This window comes from Rhinoderma darwinii, chromosome 2 (genome assembly GCF_050947455.1).
Source record: "Rhinoderma darwinii isolate aRhiDar2 chromosome 2, aRhiDar2.hap1, whole genome shotgun sequence".
NCBI lineage: Eukaryota > Metazoa > Chordata > Amphibia > Anura > Rhinodermatidae > Rhinoderma > Rhinoderma darwinii.
The window spans coordinates 295,524,163-295,544,235 of NC_134688.1; the positions used below are offsets into that span (position 1 = coordinate 295,524,163).

General features: G+C 43.5%; 1 protein-coding gene across 1 annotated transcript in view; it reads left to right on the forward strand.

Annotated features, from left to right (window-relative positions):
* Positions 1-20,073, forward strand: part of GUCA1C (guanylate cyclase activator 1C) — a 213,781-nt gene that overhangs the window by 63,098 nt on the left and 130,610 nt on the right. Inside the window, exon 2 of the mRNA XM_075853478.1 lies at positions 11,401-11,550. Coding sequence (XP_075709593.1) covers positions 11,401-11,550 — 150 coding nt within the window. The remainder of the gene's footprint in view (positions 1-11,400; positions 11,551-20,073) is intronic.

The window sequence follows — 20,073 nt, forward strand, 5'->3', positions numbered from 1 at the left end:
AGGAGATGGCGCAGTTGCTGCTGTGGGGCTGTTTGGCAGTTGTAAAGGGGTTAACACATTAGTGAGGAGCTTTTCACTTAAAGGGTCATATAAATCATACATTATTCCATGATTTGCTTCCATACTCTTATGTTCTGTGTTACTCACTCTCTGTGCTACCTCATACCACATTTGGGCTTTTTCCACCATGTTATTGTCTTTCAACTATCCAACACAATTTGTCATAAATCTTTTCCAATCACATTCTGCTAATGTTCCATAGGACCCAACTCCCATCATTTTAAACATTCTTTTACAATCCTTCACAGCCTCAGATCCTTTTGCTCTTTCTACTATTTTGATGGCAGAGACCCACGTCTCAGGGCTGTCCCGCATTTTTGTCTTACTATTTTCTGACCCCATGGTCAGAGGGCGTAGGGTAGTCTCCGGAAAACTCCCCAGCTCCAAACAGACAGGCCTTAGTCTGTTGACAGATATCTCAGACAATCTATCTTACAGTTTCAGAAAGACTATCAATATCAAAAGTCGTTCCTTCAGACTATTCTAGCAGTGGGATATCCTTTTCTCTGATCCCTCACTGTTTTGAACATCAAGAACAGACAAAATGCTGCCAATCCACAAATTGCAAGAGCAAATCCTTCAACACAATCTACATTCATGAACTTCCATTGATTCAAGCAGGAGTTGGTCACATTCATTTCAAACTTCTACAAACCCTTCGTCTCTTTCACTTATGCAGAACACTTTCAGTTCATACAGCCTGTGATGTAGCATATATCCCAAACTCTTTCCTCTAGCACTTTGTAATGGTTTCACATACAAATTATATTTGGTAACATATATATGTTATCCTCCCCGCTCAGCCGTTCACTCTGTGGGTTGTAGTTTAGGGGGCTGTTATCTATGTTGGTGATTTCTTTAGGGGCTCTGGGTCTGAGCCAATACCAATGTTCTTCACTGTAATTACTACTACGACACAGGTGGCACCTGGGGTAAGTGTCAGGGTCATTCAATGAATACAGGATGTTATATTACAACGGTATTCAATCCAGCGGTCTGATGTTATACTACTACAGACTTAATTACTTGGATGTTATTTTACATCAAAGTGTATATGCCGGATTATCATGTGCTAGAAATCAGTCTGTACTGATTCCCACCTTATGCCAGTCTGGCAATGCATACAACTGGTTTATGGACCCTTACACACAATATCACTGTTTGGCAGTGAATTTAGAAAAATATAAATGATTTTCTAATACAGTATTCAAAGTTTTCCCTATTGTACTGGGTAATGGTATTGAGTGCAAATTCAATATAGACACAATTGCTCCTCCTTGCACTGAGTGTATATCGTCTTCTATGAAGTGGATATTACTTCTGGGCTGGGAGCCATACAGTTTCAACAATTTGATATGTATGTCTTCTCACAGATGTATTCAACATCACACTACACACACATTCATCACACTTGTCACATACACCCCCATGTAAATCCATTTAACCACACTACCATCCTGACAAAGGACCTGATTATTACGGGACCCCTTTGTAGAGACTTACATATACAAAGTACGTTTCCAGGGACTTAACAGAGTGGCTGAAACAAATGGTGTAACATAAAGTCTGTTACTTACCGATCGGTTTTGGTTTCAGCGACTCCCCAGGTCCTTCCAGATTAGTGGACTTTGCACAAAATTCTCATTAGGAGGTCCCGGGCTGTTCGGCACCATAACTGTCGAAGAAACCCCTTCCAGGTAGCACCTTTTGGGATGGGTGCTCTAATGGGCTCCCTCTGCTTTGTCAGGTGGTATTCAAATATGGTAATTGAAGTATCAGCAGTGCACCGGGAGATCAATAAAGACAATAGCAATCTGTCGTCTCAATCAATATTCTCATTTATTATCAAGATACATAGGTTAATATACCCTCAGGGCGTACCCTCTAACCAGGGTGTTACCTCTCATGGAACAACCAATCATAACATTTTACACGTAGACTGAAAATACGTCACAGGGTACATTCCCACTGAGGTCACGTGATCTTTCTAACACCTGCAAATCCTGGCCTACAAACAATAGAAATGTAGGAGGTTTTCATAAGGCTATGTGATGATTTCATATATATGTGTGTGAAATACTGAGATAAAGAATTAATTGGAAATATGATGATTATTTCAGGTCTAGGCGTTCTGCCAGACTCCTATCTACCAGTATTGAAGGCCACGAAGAAGAACACAAAGTAATAACTTATTCCCTTGTGATTCAAGCAGTACCAGAAAGAGATCATTACAAAATGGAGAATACATATCTTCATAATACGGCATCCTGCTTGATAATTCATAGTGTAGTTTAATACAGAGAACATAAACAATTTGACCATCCATCACAGGAGCAATAACCAGGAGCAAGGGGATTTAGCCCAATTCACCGTGAGGCCAAAAAAGCTGCCAAATGAATCTATCAGTGTAAACAGAGAAGCCAGGGAAGGACTATCATCCGCCAAGTATACCAGAGTATCATCTGCATATAAAGATATTTTTTCAGTTATGCGGTCTCTAGTAATAACTTGCATGTCAGAGGATTAGCGTATAGCCATTGCCAGGGGTTCTATTGCAAGGGCAAATTATAACGGGGAGAGCGGACAGCCCTGACGGGTACCACGACCCAATAAAAAGAGTCAGATATATCCAAATTCGTCCTCACCATAGCACAAGGCCCTTCATAGAGGAGGTAAAGCTGGGCCAAAAACCTTGGACCAAAATTCAACCTAGAAAGGAGCATCCATAGATACCGCTATTCAACTGAGTCGAAAGCCTTATATGTATCCAGAGAGAGAGAACGAGCCCTGGAGACTTATCACCTCTGATCGCATCAATATTCAGAAACAGTCTATGTATATTAATGTGCGTACTCTTCCCTGGCATAAAGCCCGTATAGTCAGAGTGAATTAAGGACAATATAATCTTCTTTAGTCTATTGGCAATAATTTTGGCTAGTATCTTAGCATCTGAATTGATAAGTGAAATAGGACGATAGGAATCCGGGAGAGTAGGGTCCTTCCCTGGCTTCAATACCACCACAATAAGTACCTCCTGCATAGAGGCCGGCAAAACGACCAACTCAAAGGCACTAGAATAGACGTCCCTGAGTCTCGGTACCAGAGTATCCCCATTGGCCCTATACCACCCCCACCAAGGCCATCCAGGCAAGGCATCTTGCCCGATGGTAATGACTGAATAGCGGTCTCTATTTCTTCAACCATAATCGGGCTATCTAACTCCGTTGCCTGAGCAGCTGACAGACACCATAAGGGGAGCGATTGTGAAAAAGTTCTACAGTGCTTGTTGGACCACAACATTTAAAACTGTAGAGCGCAGTATAAAAATCATAAAATACCTTATTTATTGCCTTCGGGGCATTACATATCACACCCTCCAAGGACAGAGCGGAGGGAATGGATACACAGGGACGCTCCGACCACGACAGATAGGCCAGGAATTTACGATTCTTATCCCCATATTCAAATATAGATGCCTCAGTAGCCAGCACTCGCTTCATAGTCTGCTCAGTATGCAACATAAGCAACTCACTTTGGGCCCTTGCCCATTGGCTCTTTGTGTCAGGTTGGGGATTCGTAATATAATCCTGCTCAGCTCTATGAACTTCACATGTCAAGAACCTCTCCTTTTCCTCATAGGTTTTCCTATATTTAGCAACCCCTGCCATAAAAGCTCCTCTCACCGTAGCTTTGTATGCATCCCATACAATTAGCGGGTCTGGGTGGGAGGAATTGTTGTCCCAATAGAGTGCATGAGCGGCTGAAACCTCTGATATGACCTCAGGATGTACAAGCCATGCCGGATGTAACCGCCATATCTTAGAGTCAACGGGAGGTCCAGCTAAAAATGTTAGGAAAAGAACTGCATGATCCAAAATCGCCAGATCAATCCTAGAGAAGTTTTTATGAGTAGGTGAATAATAGCTGTATAATTTGTCAGACGGAAATTTCCATCGCCACACATCCGTGAGACGGAGTGCCGAAGACCATGAGTTAAGGTGAGTAGATGCCTGATCTATCCCTCCCGTACGATACACCGAGGCATCCGGCACTGCATTAAAATCTCCTATACACAGAACCGAACAATTTCTCAGCCACCAAATCCAGCTGTGAGGATCCATAGAAGGGGGACCATATAAATTGACAATAGTGAAAACCGAACCATAAATAGAGCAGTGCATAATAATATATCGACCAAAATGATCACAGGCTACTTGCAGCACCTCCAGACGCAAGCTTTTGGCTATTAGGAGCGATACCCCTCGAGAATAATTTGAGTATGAGGAGTGATATTCCCGTCCTATCCATGCCCGTTTAAGAGCCAGAACTTTTTGACCAGTTAAATGAGTCTCCTGTAAACATATGATGTGAGGGGAATGTTTTTTTACAAAGTTAAAAACAAGAGCTCTCTTAAATTTGGAATTAAGCCCTCGGATATTCCAGCTTAGTATCTTAATTGAAGCCATAATGCATCCAGAGTTGATACAGCAGCCCAAGACCACCAGCGGTCACGGAACCTGGGAGGAGGAAAGACCAGAGCACAACATTCACACACTCATACATCAGCAGTACCATTTTAAACAACCCCTTATTATCCCCTGTCAGACACTAAACTAGCTAAGTGCAGACCTTTACCCTGTAACTACAAACAACTAGAGAAACAGTGGTCCCTGACTAAACTTACACCTACCGCACTAGTACAGTCCCAAGACCTGACTCCTTGAACAAGATAAGAGTCTATCAGGCATATCACATTTTAGACTAGAACTACGCCCTATAAGGGCGCAAAATCATAAGTGACACAAAAAAAATTCAGAATCCAGCAGTAAAGCCAAGAACATTGAACACAGGCTCTTGTCCATTAAAAGACTATTCAATCAGGAGGAAGAGCCCCTCCAGGAGCATTCGGTGCTGCCTCTGCCCACGCCAGGGCCTCATTGGAGGAAAGAAAGAATTTAGATGTCGGACCATCAATCACTCTCAGCTTGGCAGAATACAGCATGGCATATCTGTAACCCTTCTTCCGTAGTTTCTTACGGGCATCCGTAAATTGGACTCGTCTCCTGATGTTAACCGAGAAATCCGGGTATATGGAGATTCGTTGAGAGTTATAGAGGATAGTTCCCTTTTTCCTTGCCGCCTGTAAAATTGCATCCCTGTCTCTGAAGTGCAACATGCGTGCGAGCAATGGACGTGGAGGTCCCCCCGGATGACCCATACGGGCCGGGACTCTGTGCCCGCTCAATGGTGAAAAATGCAGAGAAACCCTCAACATCCAAGGTATCTTTTAGGCAATTTTCCAGGAATTTGACCACATCCGCACCCTCCGATTTCTCCGGCAGGCCCACAATATGGACATTATTACATCAAAGACGTTTTTCAAAATCGTCTGCCCAGTTGACTGAAGCCACCACCTGCCTCCTCAAATCTGCATTTTGATCCAGAATAGGGCATAAAGTGTCCTCCACCTCAGAGATTCTGCGCTCATTGTCAGTAGTACGTTCGCGGATTTTCTGCATATCATGCCTCAGTATAACAAGATCTTGACGCAGTTCATCAACTTTGGTAACAAGCTTAGACTGACATGAATTGATGGCCGCCGGCAATTCTGCAAATTTAACATCCACATGTGAGGAGGAGACCGGCTGGTCTTGTGGGGATAGTGGTCTTGGTGGACTTAAGGATCCATCAAACATTGATAAAGAGGGATCAGGGGAAGCAGGCATCAGCACAGGCCGAGAAAACTGCTCCACTTTTTCGCAGCATTAGCTTTAATTTTCAATATATTAGCACCTGAGGGACCAGCATCCAGGTCATCCAGTGAGTGAAATGGAGGATATTCCATTACAGAGTCATCATCAGAGGGGGGGAGAGAGTTCCCTACCATTGACTTACTCTTCCCTTTCTTCCCCCTATGACCTCCCATATTAGAGGATTTAAACAGCAGAGTGTGCAGAAAATGGTAGAAAAACAGGGGGGAGGGGTAAACCAGCATCCCTCTGTGTAATGCATTGCAACGATTGTGTGTCTTCCAAAGCAGAGTGCCTCTTGAAATAACGTTCCTGTATCAGTGGAGAGTCTATACATGCAAAGGGACACTATTACTTGAAGGCACGTAGTTATAATCCCAGTCCAGCGAAGCCCCCGGCAAGAACATGGGAGGGGGTGGGGAATGCCGGCCCCGTCGTTCACCTACCTCTCAGGCAGAAGCAAGCCCTTTACAGGGTAACGTTTCCAGTCCACAAGACCCTTTTCCCAGTACACTCCGCTAGTGGAGTAATACAGGCAGGGAGACTGCACCGCTGCTCCTGCCAGAACGCCCCAGCTGCTCACCACGCGGTGACCGGAAGTGCCAGGCCTCACTCCATTCTCCTCTATATCCAGCGATATCCGCACCTGACACCACAAATCTGCACACTGGGGGACACAGGAGGACGTGTAGTCACCACCCTGCAAGGTAAGGCTTTCAGACACTCAGGAGGAGGTGATAGATACAAGATACTGAGACAGGATACTCGGGAGCCCAGCGAAGTACGTCTGCTCAGCCAGACATCGGGCCACACCCCCATAAATGAACGTTTGCTTCTTCACCAGCTGATTGTTGCCCTGTTTACAAATATGAATCAGTGTAAAAGGGCCTTATGTTGTTCTTCAATTACCATTTATTACACTACGTCTCTGCTTTTTTGTGTGTATATGTGTATGTGTTTCTTGAGAGCACAACCCCCATTGTAGATAGCGTCACACACAACCCCCTTGTAGATAGCGCCACACACAGCCCCTTGTAGATAGTGACACACACATCCTCCCTGTAGATAGTGCCACACAGCCCCCTTGTAGATAGCGTCACACACAGCCCCCTTGAAGATAGTGTCAAACACAGACCTCTTGTATATAACGCCACACACACCCCTTGTAGATAGCTCCACACGCAGCCCCCCCTGTAGATAGCGCCACACAGCCCCCTGTAGATAGTGCCACACAGCCCCCTTGTAGATAGTGTCACACACAGCCCCCCTTGAAGATAGTGTCACACACAGCCCCCTTGAAGATAGTGTCACACACAGCCCTCTTATATGTAACGCCACACACAGCCCTTGTAGATAGCGCCACACAGCCCCCCTGTAGATAGTGCCACACAGCCCCTCTTGTAGATAGCGTCACACACAGCCCTCTTGTAGATAACGCCACACACACCTCTTGTAGATAGCTCCACACACAGCCCCGCTGTAGATAGCGCCACATAGCCCCCTGCAGATGGCGCCACACAGCCCCCCCTGTAGATAGCGCCACACACAGCCCCCCTGTAGATAGCTCCACACACAGCCCCCCTGTAGATAGCGCCACACACAACCCCCTGTAGATATTACCGCACACAACACCGTATAGATATTACCACACACAACCCCCTTGTAGAGATTACCACACACAGCCCGCTTGTAGATAGCGCCACACATCGTCCCTCCTTATAGATAGCACCACACACAGCCCCTTGTAGATAGTGCCACACACAGACCCATGTAGATAGCACCACACACAGCCCCCTTGTAGATAGTGCCACACACAGCCCCTTTGTAGATAGCGCCACACACAGCCCCACTGTAGATAGTGCCACGCAGCCCCCCTTGAAGATAGCATCATACACAGCCCCCCTTGTAGATAGTGTCACACACAGCTGTTTTGTATATAAGGGCACACACACCGCTTGCAGATAGCTGAACACACAGCCCCCTGTAGACAGTGCCACACACCCTCCTTGTAGATAGCACCACACACAGCCCCGCTTGCAGATAGTGCCACACACAGCCCTCTTGTAGATAACACCACACACACCCCTTGTAGATAGCTCCACACAGAGCCCCCTGTAGATAGCATAGATAGCATTGACATTCCATTTGCAAATATCTCTTTAGCAATGCATTTTTTTAAATTACATTAGGTATGGAGCATAAGTAAAGGGGGATATCTGTGGTGAGACAATCCCTTTAATATCCTATTGTTCTTTTCTGTAACAAGAGCCGGCCTAGTGAGGGGTTTATGAGTCTTCTACCGATTTCCTGTAAATTACAATTCCAGGCCAGATACTGATATCTCCAGAATTGACTATGATCATGGATGTTCTTATAGTTGGAACGTGGGACCCTAAGCTGTGCAAATATCCTGAAATTAGTTGTGTTATTTCCGACGCCATTGATATTTTCCATTGTCTAGGAATAAATCAACGATTCACAGTCACAGCAACTTGTGGACAGTTGATTAGATCCTAAACTTCTGCTTTGTTGCTTATTTATCATAAATACATAGGTGTGTTTGGTTTGGATTGGGGTATGTTCACATAACAGATTTTTCCAATGGAAAACTCCAACTTGTTTTCTTTCAATATTTTCAGCGGCAGAAATATGAAGCTGACCCTTGGATTTCTGCTGCGGTTTAGCAATTTACAGGCGCCTTTCTGCATGCAGATTACCCCCATTTAAAGCTATTTTCGTTAAGGAATACGCCGCAGAAGCCATGTCAGGAAGTGACCTCACTTCGTTTTTTCAGCGTGGTGGTTATGCTATTGTTATTCTGCCTGTTGAAAATTCTGCCCTGCCTGAAGACCGAGGCATTTTTCCATTGACATAAATGGAAACCTTGTTACCAACAGAATTCAGGCTGATTCAGACGCAGAAAACAGGTTGGAAACAGCATGAAAATTTCATCGTGTGAACAAGGCCTTGGGGTTTTATGGTTGAGAAATTATTTTCCTCTCTTTGTGGTGACTTGACTCTATTAAAGCATTTATTTTTTATTGTAAACTGGATTTTTTTGCCGTATTTTCTGTGTATATGGGCAAATAACCTGCCCGTAAAGAGCACCGATCGGTGATATAGGACGTTTTCTTTTTATATATTAATGATCGAGTGGGGGTTTGTACAATGATCATTTGTGAGATTGTTTGTTCGAATTCCCATTTATCAATTTCTCATATTGGTCGGCAGCACATCCCCTGTTTACACAAGGGGATGTGCTGTCAGGAAAAATAAATTTTTATGTCCACATAAAAAAATGCAGTCAACGACAAAAGATTGTTTTCTCATTTGTTGTTTGATTGGCGGGGATGTTTACACTGGGCAATGATCGCGAACGAACATCCATACGAACAATTGTTCAGGTGATCATCACTCAGCTTAAGGGCATGCCCCCACGTGGCGGAATTCCTCCGCAACTGTCCGCATCAATGCCGCACCTAATCCGGGTTGCGGATTACGGCTGCGGATCTGCCCAAATGTGCAGTAAATTGATGCGGACTAGCTGCTGCGGACTGCGGGAAAAGTGATTCCCTTCTCTCTATCAGTGCAGGATAGAGAGAAGGGACAGCACTTTCCCTAGTGAAAGTAAATTAATTTCATACTTACCGGCCGTTGTCTTGGTGACGCGTCCCTCTTTCGGCATCCAGCCCTACCTCCCTGGATGACGCGGCAGTCCATGTGACCACTGCAGCCTGTGATTGGCTGCAGCCGTCACTAAGACTGAAACGTCATCCTGGGAAGCCGGACTGGAGACAGAAGCAGGGAGTTCTCGGTAAGTATGAACTTCTATTTTTTTTACAGGTTGCTGTATATTGAGATCGTAGTCACTGTCCAGGGTGCAGAAACAGTTACTGCCGATCGCTTAACTCTTTCAGCACCCTGGACAGTGACTATTTACTGACGTCTCCTAGCAACGCTCCCGTAATTACGGGAGCCCCATTGACTTCCTCAGTCTGGCTGTAGACCTAGAAATACATGGGTCCAGCCAGAATGAAGAAATGTCATGGCAAAAAAGCAAGACGCATCCGCAGCACACATAACATGTGCATGACAGCTGCGGACTTCATTGCGGAATTTAGAATCTCCATTGAAGTCAATGGAGAAATTCCGCCATGAGTCCGCAACCAGTCCGCCACTGCTCCGCAACAGACAGAGCATGCTGCGGACACCAAATTCCGCTCCACAGCCTATGCTCCGCAGCGGAATTTTACGCCTCGTCTAAACGAACACTTCTAAATAGAAGTGGAAGGCAATGGAGAAACGGCTCCGCTGCGGATTAACGCTGCGGAGTGTCCGCAGCGGAATTTAAGTGAAATTCCGCCACGTGTGAACCCAGCCTAAAAAGGCTCTAGCCCCAGTTTTTTGTAACTTGTTTTTAGGTGTTTTACATTTAAAGAGGCTCTGTTACCAGATTATAAGTGCCTTGTCTCCTACATAATCTGATCGGCGCTGTAATGTAGATTACAGCAGAGGTTTTTAATTTGAAAAATGATCATTTTTGAGCAAGTTATGAGCAATTTTAGATTTATGCTAATTAGTTTCTTGATGACCAACTGGGTGTGTTTTTACTTTTTACCAACTGGGCGTTGTACAGAGGAGTGTATGACGCTGACCAATCAGTTACCAATCAGTGTCATACACTTCTCACTGTTCCAGCCCATTGTTACATTGTGATTGTGCAGTGAAAGAACCTTGGCTGGAACAATGAGAAGTGTAGGATGCTGATTGGTCGCCGATTGGTCACTGATTGGTCAGCGTCATACACTCCTCTGTACATCGCTCAGTTGGTAAAAAGTAAAAACACGCCCAGTTGGTCATTAGTATAAATCTAAAATTGCTCATAACTTCCTAAAAAATGATCGTTTTTCTAAATAAAAACCACTGTTGTTATCTACATTACAGCACCGATCACATTATGTAGGAGATAGGGAACTTATAATCTGGTGACAGAGCCTCTATAAGGTTCTGTTCAAATTGACATCATAGAAACCTGATCAACTAATTTAAGTCAATAGGATCTGTTAGGAATCTTTACAAAATGTATCAGTCACATCCATCGTAAATCCTACAAAAACATATGTAATAAACCACACATAACATGGCACACATAACATCGCACAATACCACACACAAAACTGTACATGTGATACAGCACACATTACATAGCATAAGATACAGCATTTGTAACATAGCACACATAACATTGCACATACTATATGTTAGAGATAATATTACACCTACTGCATTGGTCACATAAAATAGTGCACATCACATAGCACACATAACACCTAGCACATAATGTAACAAATGTGATATACCACACTTAACACAGCGCAGAGAACATAGCACAATATAACATGGCATGCACACACAAAGCTCACGTAACATAGGACAATATAAATAGGGCACACCTTAGCGTATGTTATATATTACACATAATATGTGCACATAACCGGACACATATAAAAAAAAGTTAAACTGCAAAGCAATAATACAAATGTTTTTCTTGTTGCTTGTACTTACTCAGTATTTTTCCTTTCACTTTCAGGATGGATTTATTGACTTTTTAGAATTTATTGCTGCCATAAACCTAGTATTACGAGGAAAAATTGATCAGAAATTGAAGTGGTATTTTAAACTATACGATGCAGATGGAAATGGATCGATTGACCGAAAAGAATTGCTAAGTATAATAACGGTAAGGAAAATCAACCTTCTCTCTTGAGATTGTAGACTGTTTATAGAAGTAGTTGTACTTCATTTTAGTTATCACTCATCTTTACTTCTTCTGTAAAAGTTTCTACCCAATGTTTTATATGACCCAAGCGCCAGATAAATGTTTGTGCCATGATTCAGGAATTGTGTAGAATTCAACAGGGAATAATGAGGCCAAAGAAAGTTCAGGTTATATCAAATAATGCAGTCATTGAAGCTTTGGTTTCTACTGAATTTGTTATACGAAAAGGACCATGTTTGTCACAAATGTAATACCTTCTTGTTAGATCTATTTATGTGGCACTAAGAAGAGTGAAGAATGGCAAGGGTGGAATATTGATTGTGCAGGAATGGCAAAGAGAAAAGGTATATAAAGCATGATGGAAGAGGAGTAAAGTATAATAGAACGATCATACAAGCTACAAGATGCCACACAATAAAACTTACTATGATATAATAATAATCTTTATTTATATAGTGCCAACACATTTTGCAGCACTTTGCAGATGGGAAGTAACAAAAAAGTAAAAAACAATGAGACAAAAAGAGGGAAGTCGCTGCCCACGAGAGCTGACATTCTAAATGGAATGGGAGGAGTGACACAATGGTGCTAATTTTGTCTAGTGGACGAGTGCCTTGTGTTGGATAGGATATATCACCCAGTCAGTATCTGAGCCAGATTGAACATAAAGTGCAGAGGGTTGCGACAAGGGTAGATAGTTGAGGACATAGAGTGGAGTGGATATCTGCAACTAGTTCAGGTTGAATGTTGGCCTATAGTTATGTGCACTGGCGGATTAAGTAGACCATAGGCCCTGGGCTGTTATCCAAACTTGGGCCCCCCTTCTCCTCCGCCGCCCTGTAACTATTGTTAACACTTCCTTTTTGTCCAGACATTAACAAATGGGTGTTACTACTCCCCTTGTCAAAAGGCTGTGTCCCCACATACTGACTGTCTCCAACCATCGCTGACAGTATCGCACCATGTAGGGACACATTCTCCTGACAAGGGGAATAGTAAGACTTATTTGTCTATCAGTCCTGGACTGCACAATACAAGGATTTCCTATAATAAACATGTCAGTAGAGATGACAGATTGTCTATAAACCTAGTGACTCACAGGTGACGACGTAGTTTTTTTCCTCTTTTCTTCTCCATCCAGTCCAGACTTCATGACGACTTTTCCCGGCCATGACCCATTTCTGCAGAATTTGCCACTCTTGTCTTTGGCTCCTCACTTTTCCAACATTTCCACACCTATAAACAAAGATAATATTATCATGGTGCCACACACTGTGCCCCTAAATATAATAGCACCAAACACTGCGCCCCTGAATAAAATAGTACAAACACTGTGCCCCTAAATATTATAGCACCATAGACTGCGCCCTGAATATAATTGTGTCAAACACTGTAGATAGCACCACACACAGCCCCCTGTAAATAGCGCCCCCTCTGTAAATAGTGTCACATAGCCCTCCCCCTCTTGTATATAGTGCTACACAGCAATCCCCCGTAGATATAGTGATACACAACGCTCCCTTCTATATAGTGCTATACAACAATCCCCCCTTGTATATAGTGCTACACAGCTTCTCCCCCCTTGGACCTGCAGCTCTTGTAATTGCTCAGTATAATGTCTCCCATAGCTGCCCCCACAGTATATTGCCACCCATAGCTGCCCCCACAGTATATTGCCACCCATAGCTGCCCCCACAGTATAATGCCCTTCATAGCTGCCTCTACACAGTATAATTTTCCCCTTAGCTGACCCTACACAGTATAATGCCTCCATAGCTGCGACACAGTATAATGTCCCCATAGCTGTGACACAGTATATTGTCCCCATAGCTGCGACACAGTATAATGCCTCCATAGCTGTGACACAGTATAATGCCTCCATAGCTGCAACACAGTATAATGCCCCCATAGCTGTGACACAGGATAATGCCTCCATAGCTGCAACACAGTATAATGCCTCCATAGCTGCGACACAGTATAATGCCTCCATAGTTGCGACACAGTATAATGCCTCCATAGTTGCGACACAGTATAATGCCTCCATAGCTGTGACACAGTATAATGCCCCCATAGCTGTGACACAGTATAATGCCTCCATAGCTGCAACACAGTATAATGCCTCCATAGTTTCTACACAGTATAATGCCTCCATAGCTGTGACACAGTATAATGCCTCCATAGCTGCGACACAGTATAATGCCTCCATAGCTGCGACACAGTATAATGCCTCCATAGCTGCGACACAGTATAATGCCTCCATAGCTGCGACACAGTATAATGCCTCCATAGCTGCGACACAGTATATTGCCTCCATAGCTGTTACACAGTATAATGCCTCCATAGCTGTGACACAGTATAATGCCCCCATAGCTGCGACACAGTATAATGTCCCCATAGCTGTGACACAGTATAATGCCTCCATAGCTGCTACACATATAATGCCTCCATAGCTGCTACACAGTATAATGCCCCCATAGCTGCTACACAGTATAATGCCTCCATAGCTGCGACACAGTATAATGCCTCCATAGCTGCGACACAGTATAATGCATCCATAGCTGCGACACAGTATAATGCCTCCATAGCTGCAACACAGTATATTGCTTCCATAGCTGCTACACAGTATAATGCCTCCATAGCTGTGACACAGTATAATGCCCCCATAGCTGCGACACAGTATAATGCCCCCATAACTGCCTCTACACAGTATAATGTCCCTCATAGCTGCCTCCACACAGTAAAATGTCCCCATAGCTGCCTCCACACAGTATAATGCCCCCATAGCCGTGACACAGTATAATGCCTCCATAGCTGCGACACAGTATAATTCCTCCATAGCTGCGACACAGTATAATGCCTCCATAGCTGCGACACAGTATAATGCCTCCATAGCTGCGACACAGTATAATGCCTCCATAGCTGCGACACAGTATAATGCCCCCACAGCTGCGACACAGTATAATGCCTTCATAGCTGTGACACAGTATAATGCCTCCATAGCTGCGACACAGTATAATGCCTCCATAGCTGCGACACAGTATAATGCCCCCATAGCTGCGACACAGTATAATGCCTCCATAGCTGTGACACAGTATAATGCCTCCATAGCTGCGACACAGTATAATGCCCCCATAGATGCGACACAGTATAATGCCCCCATAGATGCGACACAGTATAATGCCCCCATAGATGCGACACAGTATAATGCCTCCATAGCTGCGACACAGTATAATGCCCCCATAGCTGCGACACAGTATAATGCCCCCACAGCTGCGACACAGTATAATGCCTCCATAGCTGCGACACAGTATAATGCCCCCATAGATGCGACACAGTATAATGCCCCCATAGATGCGACACAGTATAATGCCCCCATAGATGCGACACAGTATAATGCCTCCATAGCTGCGACACAGTATAATGCCTCCATAGCTGCGACAAGTATAATGCCCCCATAGCTGCGACACAGTATAATGCCCCCATAGCTGCAACACAGTATAATGCCCCCATAGCTGTGACACTGTATAATAACCCCATAGCTGTGACACAGTATAATGCCTCCATATGTACGTACCTAATAAATAAAATTTACATCGCTACAGTCACTACATCGCGCCTGCCTGCACCGAGCCGCTCACGGCAGAGTGAATGCTGGAGCGAGGCTCAAGCATTCAACCCAACTGAATCTGCGTCATGCGGACACAGATTCAGTTGGAAGAAGGGACAGCGCGGCAGCTAGCAACGCTGCATAGTTTTGCAGTGTGTGCGGTTCGGGCGGAGATGGGCCTCCTGGGAGCCTCGGGCCCCGGGCGGCCGCCCGAACCGCCCATATTATAATCCGCCATTGGTTATGTGACATAGGCCTCCTTGAAGAAATAAGTTTTCAATGTACACTTAAAACTGGGAATGTTAGGAGAAAGTCTAATGGTCTTGGGCAGTCAGTTTCACAGAATGAGTGCAGCATGGGAGAAGTTCTGCAGATGATATGCATGTTAAATCACTGCTCATAATAATTATAGCCTATTTCACAAAACCCCTATCTGCCAGTGGTGGGCATTTCTAAGGGGAGCCTCTATCCAATTTTTGCTATGGAACCCCGTACCCTGATTACTTCTTACGCATAAACATCATAGCACCATGCCTGCTATTGAATACTAGTAACTTGCTGAGTTCTAAAGAGTAAATTAAAAGATAACTCCATGACCATTAAGTTTTTCTGTGTTATTGTTGTCGGTGGTTTTAGATAGCAACATTCAAATCTATATTTGTCTTGCTAGAATTTCAGCATTCATAAGAAATTCATAAGAAAAGACGCTGCACGTAATGAAACTATTTTGAAGCTAAAAAATATTTTAAAGCTCTGTAAAATATGCCTTTTGGGCATATGGATCATAATTACAGACTCATACCAGTACTTCTAACTTAGGCACTCTGTGCTTGAAGATGTTTTGGAATTATCTTGGCATTTAGAAAAGACGATCACATTTTATTAGTGATAATAAAGTCTACAGTGGCTTTCAACAGTTCTCAGCAAAATGCACTTTCCACCCTGGTATAAAAAGGGGCCCACACACACGTAACAATTAGAATGATACAACTGTGAAAGGCTTTAGCTTTTCCTTGGTTGTTACTGAATAAACATTTTAATGCTGCCATGTAACGTAAATGAAGCACTTAATGTAAATAATGTTTGCAATGATCTATAGAGAGTTGCATACAGAACTCACCAATACATCTGAAAATGTTTGAACACATTCTGAAAAATTACGAGAGGCCATTATATAAGGGCACATATATTATTTTAGAGGCCTTTAATGCTTCATGAGATTCATATGCGTCCATATTATGTTCTTTGACAGATTTATGTGTAATGGTGATCACATGGGCACATCAGTTGTGCTCGTGCAGTCACCCGCAGGAGCATAGCTGTAATAGAAGTAACAGCCACAATCCTGTAAGGGTGTGGGGGAGAATGTCCAACTTTAAAAGCGACTTTGCATTTCTTTATTTTACAGTATATTCATGCCTCTCAACTTTCAAGTATCGCAAAGAGCGACAACCGGCACACTGCGCCATACCGTAAAATACCGCCTCAGCTGCCCCATACAGTATAATGCACCCTTAACTGCCCCTAGTGCCAGTGCCTACATATAAAGTGCCAGTGCCCACATAGTGCCCATTGTAGATAGTGCCGCATACAGAGCCCATTCATTATGTCATCCTATATTCTCATCAGCCTCAGTTACACAATCTGTTTTAGTCAGGCACTGACCTCTTTATTTATTTTCTTTTAATTTATTGTTATGTTAACTCCATTATATAACTATATCGCTTGTAAAATGTACAAATGGTTTTATGCTCGAGTTACATAAAAAAAAATAGGTGAAAAAAAATGACATCTCATTGATTAGTAGAGAAAGCAAACATGGCAAGGAGAAAGGAAATGTCGGGAAAGAAGTCCGGGGGAGACGGGGGGACGGACTGAATCTTTGCCCCGGGTGCTGGAGAACCTAGCTACGCCTCTGACATGGGGTAGTAGGAGAAAAAAACACAACACAATTTGTTACTCAATTTCTCCCGAGTAAGGCAATACCCCATATGAGGCCCTAAACTCAAATTTGAAGGAGCACCGTTTGGCTTTTAGAGCACAGATTTTGCTGTATTGGTGTTCGGGTGCCATATCGCATTTGCAGAGCTCCCTGAGGTACCAGAGTACAGTGGAAAACTCAAAAAAGTTACTCCATTTTGGAAACTACACCCCTCAAGGCATTTATTATTTACCTGGGAATATGAAGGAGAATAGGAGTGAAAGAGCAGAATGCACATTTGAGGCCTATTTTGGTGATTCTCGCAGCTTTGGCCCACAATTTTAGGGCTCTGAGGTCAAAGAGTAAAACAAACCCCCAAATAGTGACCCCAGTTTGTGCCACTGCAGACAAATACCTCATAAACTGTTAAGCGGGATCTCCCAGGTTTGGGAATGCCATATAAGTGGAAGTAAACTGCTATTTGGGCACATTGTAGGGCACAGAATGGAGGAAGCGCCATTTGGCTTTTGAAGCACAGATTTTGCTTGGTAATTGTTCTATTTGGGGTTTTACTGATATTTCAGTTTGTAATGTGGGGGCATATGTAAGATGTGTGAAGGATATCAGGGCATAATAAGAGGGTATAATAAATGAGATAAATAAATAATAATCCACAGATATGTGGCCAGTGTTGCACTGATAAATCTTATCCCACTTTGGCACATTTTGTGTGGTCATATTCTGAGAGCCAGAATTTATTTTTATTTATTTCGCCAACAGGACTGTGTGAGAGTTGATTTTTTTGCAGGATAATCTGCAGTTTTCATTGGTACCATTTTGGATTACATGCGACTTTTTGATCACTTTCTATTCCATTTTTTGGCAAGCAAGGTGACTAAAAACTATCAATTCTGCCACCGTTTTTTTATTTTTTTTTATTTCAGTGTTCAACGTGGGCTATAAATGACATGTTTACATTATTCTGTGGGTCGATACGATTACATCGATACCAAATGTATATAGTTTTTCTTTATGTTTTACAGCGTTTGAACAATATCAGTTTTTAAAAAAATCATATATTTTTTGTGTCACCATATTCTGAGAGCCATAACTTTTTTATTTTTTCATCAAAAACATTGTGGGAGGTCTTAATTTTTGAAGGACGGGCTGTAGTTTTTATTGGTACAATTTTGGGGTTCGTGCAACTTTTTGATCACAATTATTCTATGTTTTGGGAGGGGTGGTGACCAAAAAACAGCGACTCTGGAATTGTTTTTTATTTTATTTTTTTACGGTGTTCAACGTGTGGGAAAAATAACATGATATTTTTATAGTTTGGGTCGTTATGGACGAGGCGATACCAAATATGCGTACTTTTTTAAAATGTTTTCTGTTTTTTTCCTATAATAAAAGACTTATGGGAAAAAAAGGTACTTAAAACATTTCATTTTAAACATTTGTACAACATTTTTATTAACTTTTTTAACTTTTTTTTTCTCCCATTAGAGGACTTGAAGGTATGCAGCCCTAATCACCATTCTAATAAACTGCACTACCTACATAGTGCAGTGTATTAGAGCTGTCAGTCATACACTGACAGCAAGCCTATTAGGCTTTCGTACTTGGCAGACCAGCAGGCCATTGTTAGGCCTCCAGTTCCCATAGCAACCATCGGCACTCAGGCAATCGCATCGCGGGGTGCCGATCGGCTAGTAACCACCTAGATGCAGCGATCGCTTTTGATCGCTGCATCTAAGCGGTTAATCGGCCGTATCAGAGGCTAGCACCGATCCTGGCCTTACAGCAGGTTGTCAGCTGTAATATTCATCTGACACCCGTTGGTGATGGTGCTTGCTCAGATCCTGATCCCGCCCCATCACTGTCATGTACAGTTATGTGATGTTGCGCTAAGTCAATAGCTGCAACGACGTAACTGTACGTGATATATCGTTAAGGGGTTAAAGTAGCGCTGTGCCCGGAGAGTCCTCGACCAGTGGACAGTGAATTTTGAAGCATGGAGCTGCCGGTTCCTTGCTTTAGCATTGGATTCAAATGTATCTGCTTCCTGGGAATGCAGATATAGTTGACAATGGGACAGACCACTGGCTGCCCAGGACAGCGGCACACCGCTCTGAATCCAGGACTGTTCCGCTAAATCGGGGACGGTTGGGAGGCATGAGTATATTTTGTCTATTTTGTACAAATGCAGTTTATGTTCTATTTATTCTGCACTGTGTTGTTGTGCTGCCTGTTTTATGCTATAAGTGGCGTTTTATAGGGTAGAAGCCTGTCTGGTCTACTGCACTTATGTTGTCATTCCATCTGGTGTACTGTTGTTGTGCTGTTTATGTTTATTACACTGTATTGTTGTGACTGTTTATCTGTACAAGCCGTTGACTCGCTGACTTAGTCTAAATTACTTGGCACCAGGATGTAGGGCACGGACGCAATCTTTGCTAAATTTCATGATGCGCTATAAACAACGCCAGTAAGTTGCAGCTTGGCTAAGCTGCATCCTGATGCTAGTGGCGGCGCCAATTGTCAAAAAATGCTGCTGTTCCTGCTAGTGTGTGTTCTGTGTTCTGTTGGAAGAGTAGAAACCTGGCTGTAATAGTGAGAAAGAGACTCTGCTGAGAAGAGGGTGAGCTGCTGTGCAGAGCTGCAGGAGAAGTGACAGGCACTGACTTTGGGAATGAGTCGGTGTTACTGGAATTTGTTGCGGGCACTATCTATAGGGGGCATGGTACTATCTATATGGCTGTGTGTGGCACTAACTATAGGGGGAGGTGAGGCACTATCTATAGGGGGTGTCTGCCACTTTCTTTAAGGGGGTGTGGCACTATCTACAAGGAAGGGTGTGTGGCACTATCTACAGGGGGTGTGTGGCACTATCTACATAGGGGTGTGTGGCACTATCTACAGAGGGCACTGTAGCATTAATTAGGTGGGATGTTGC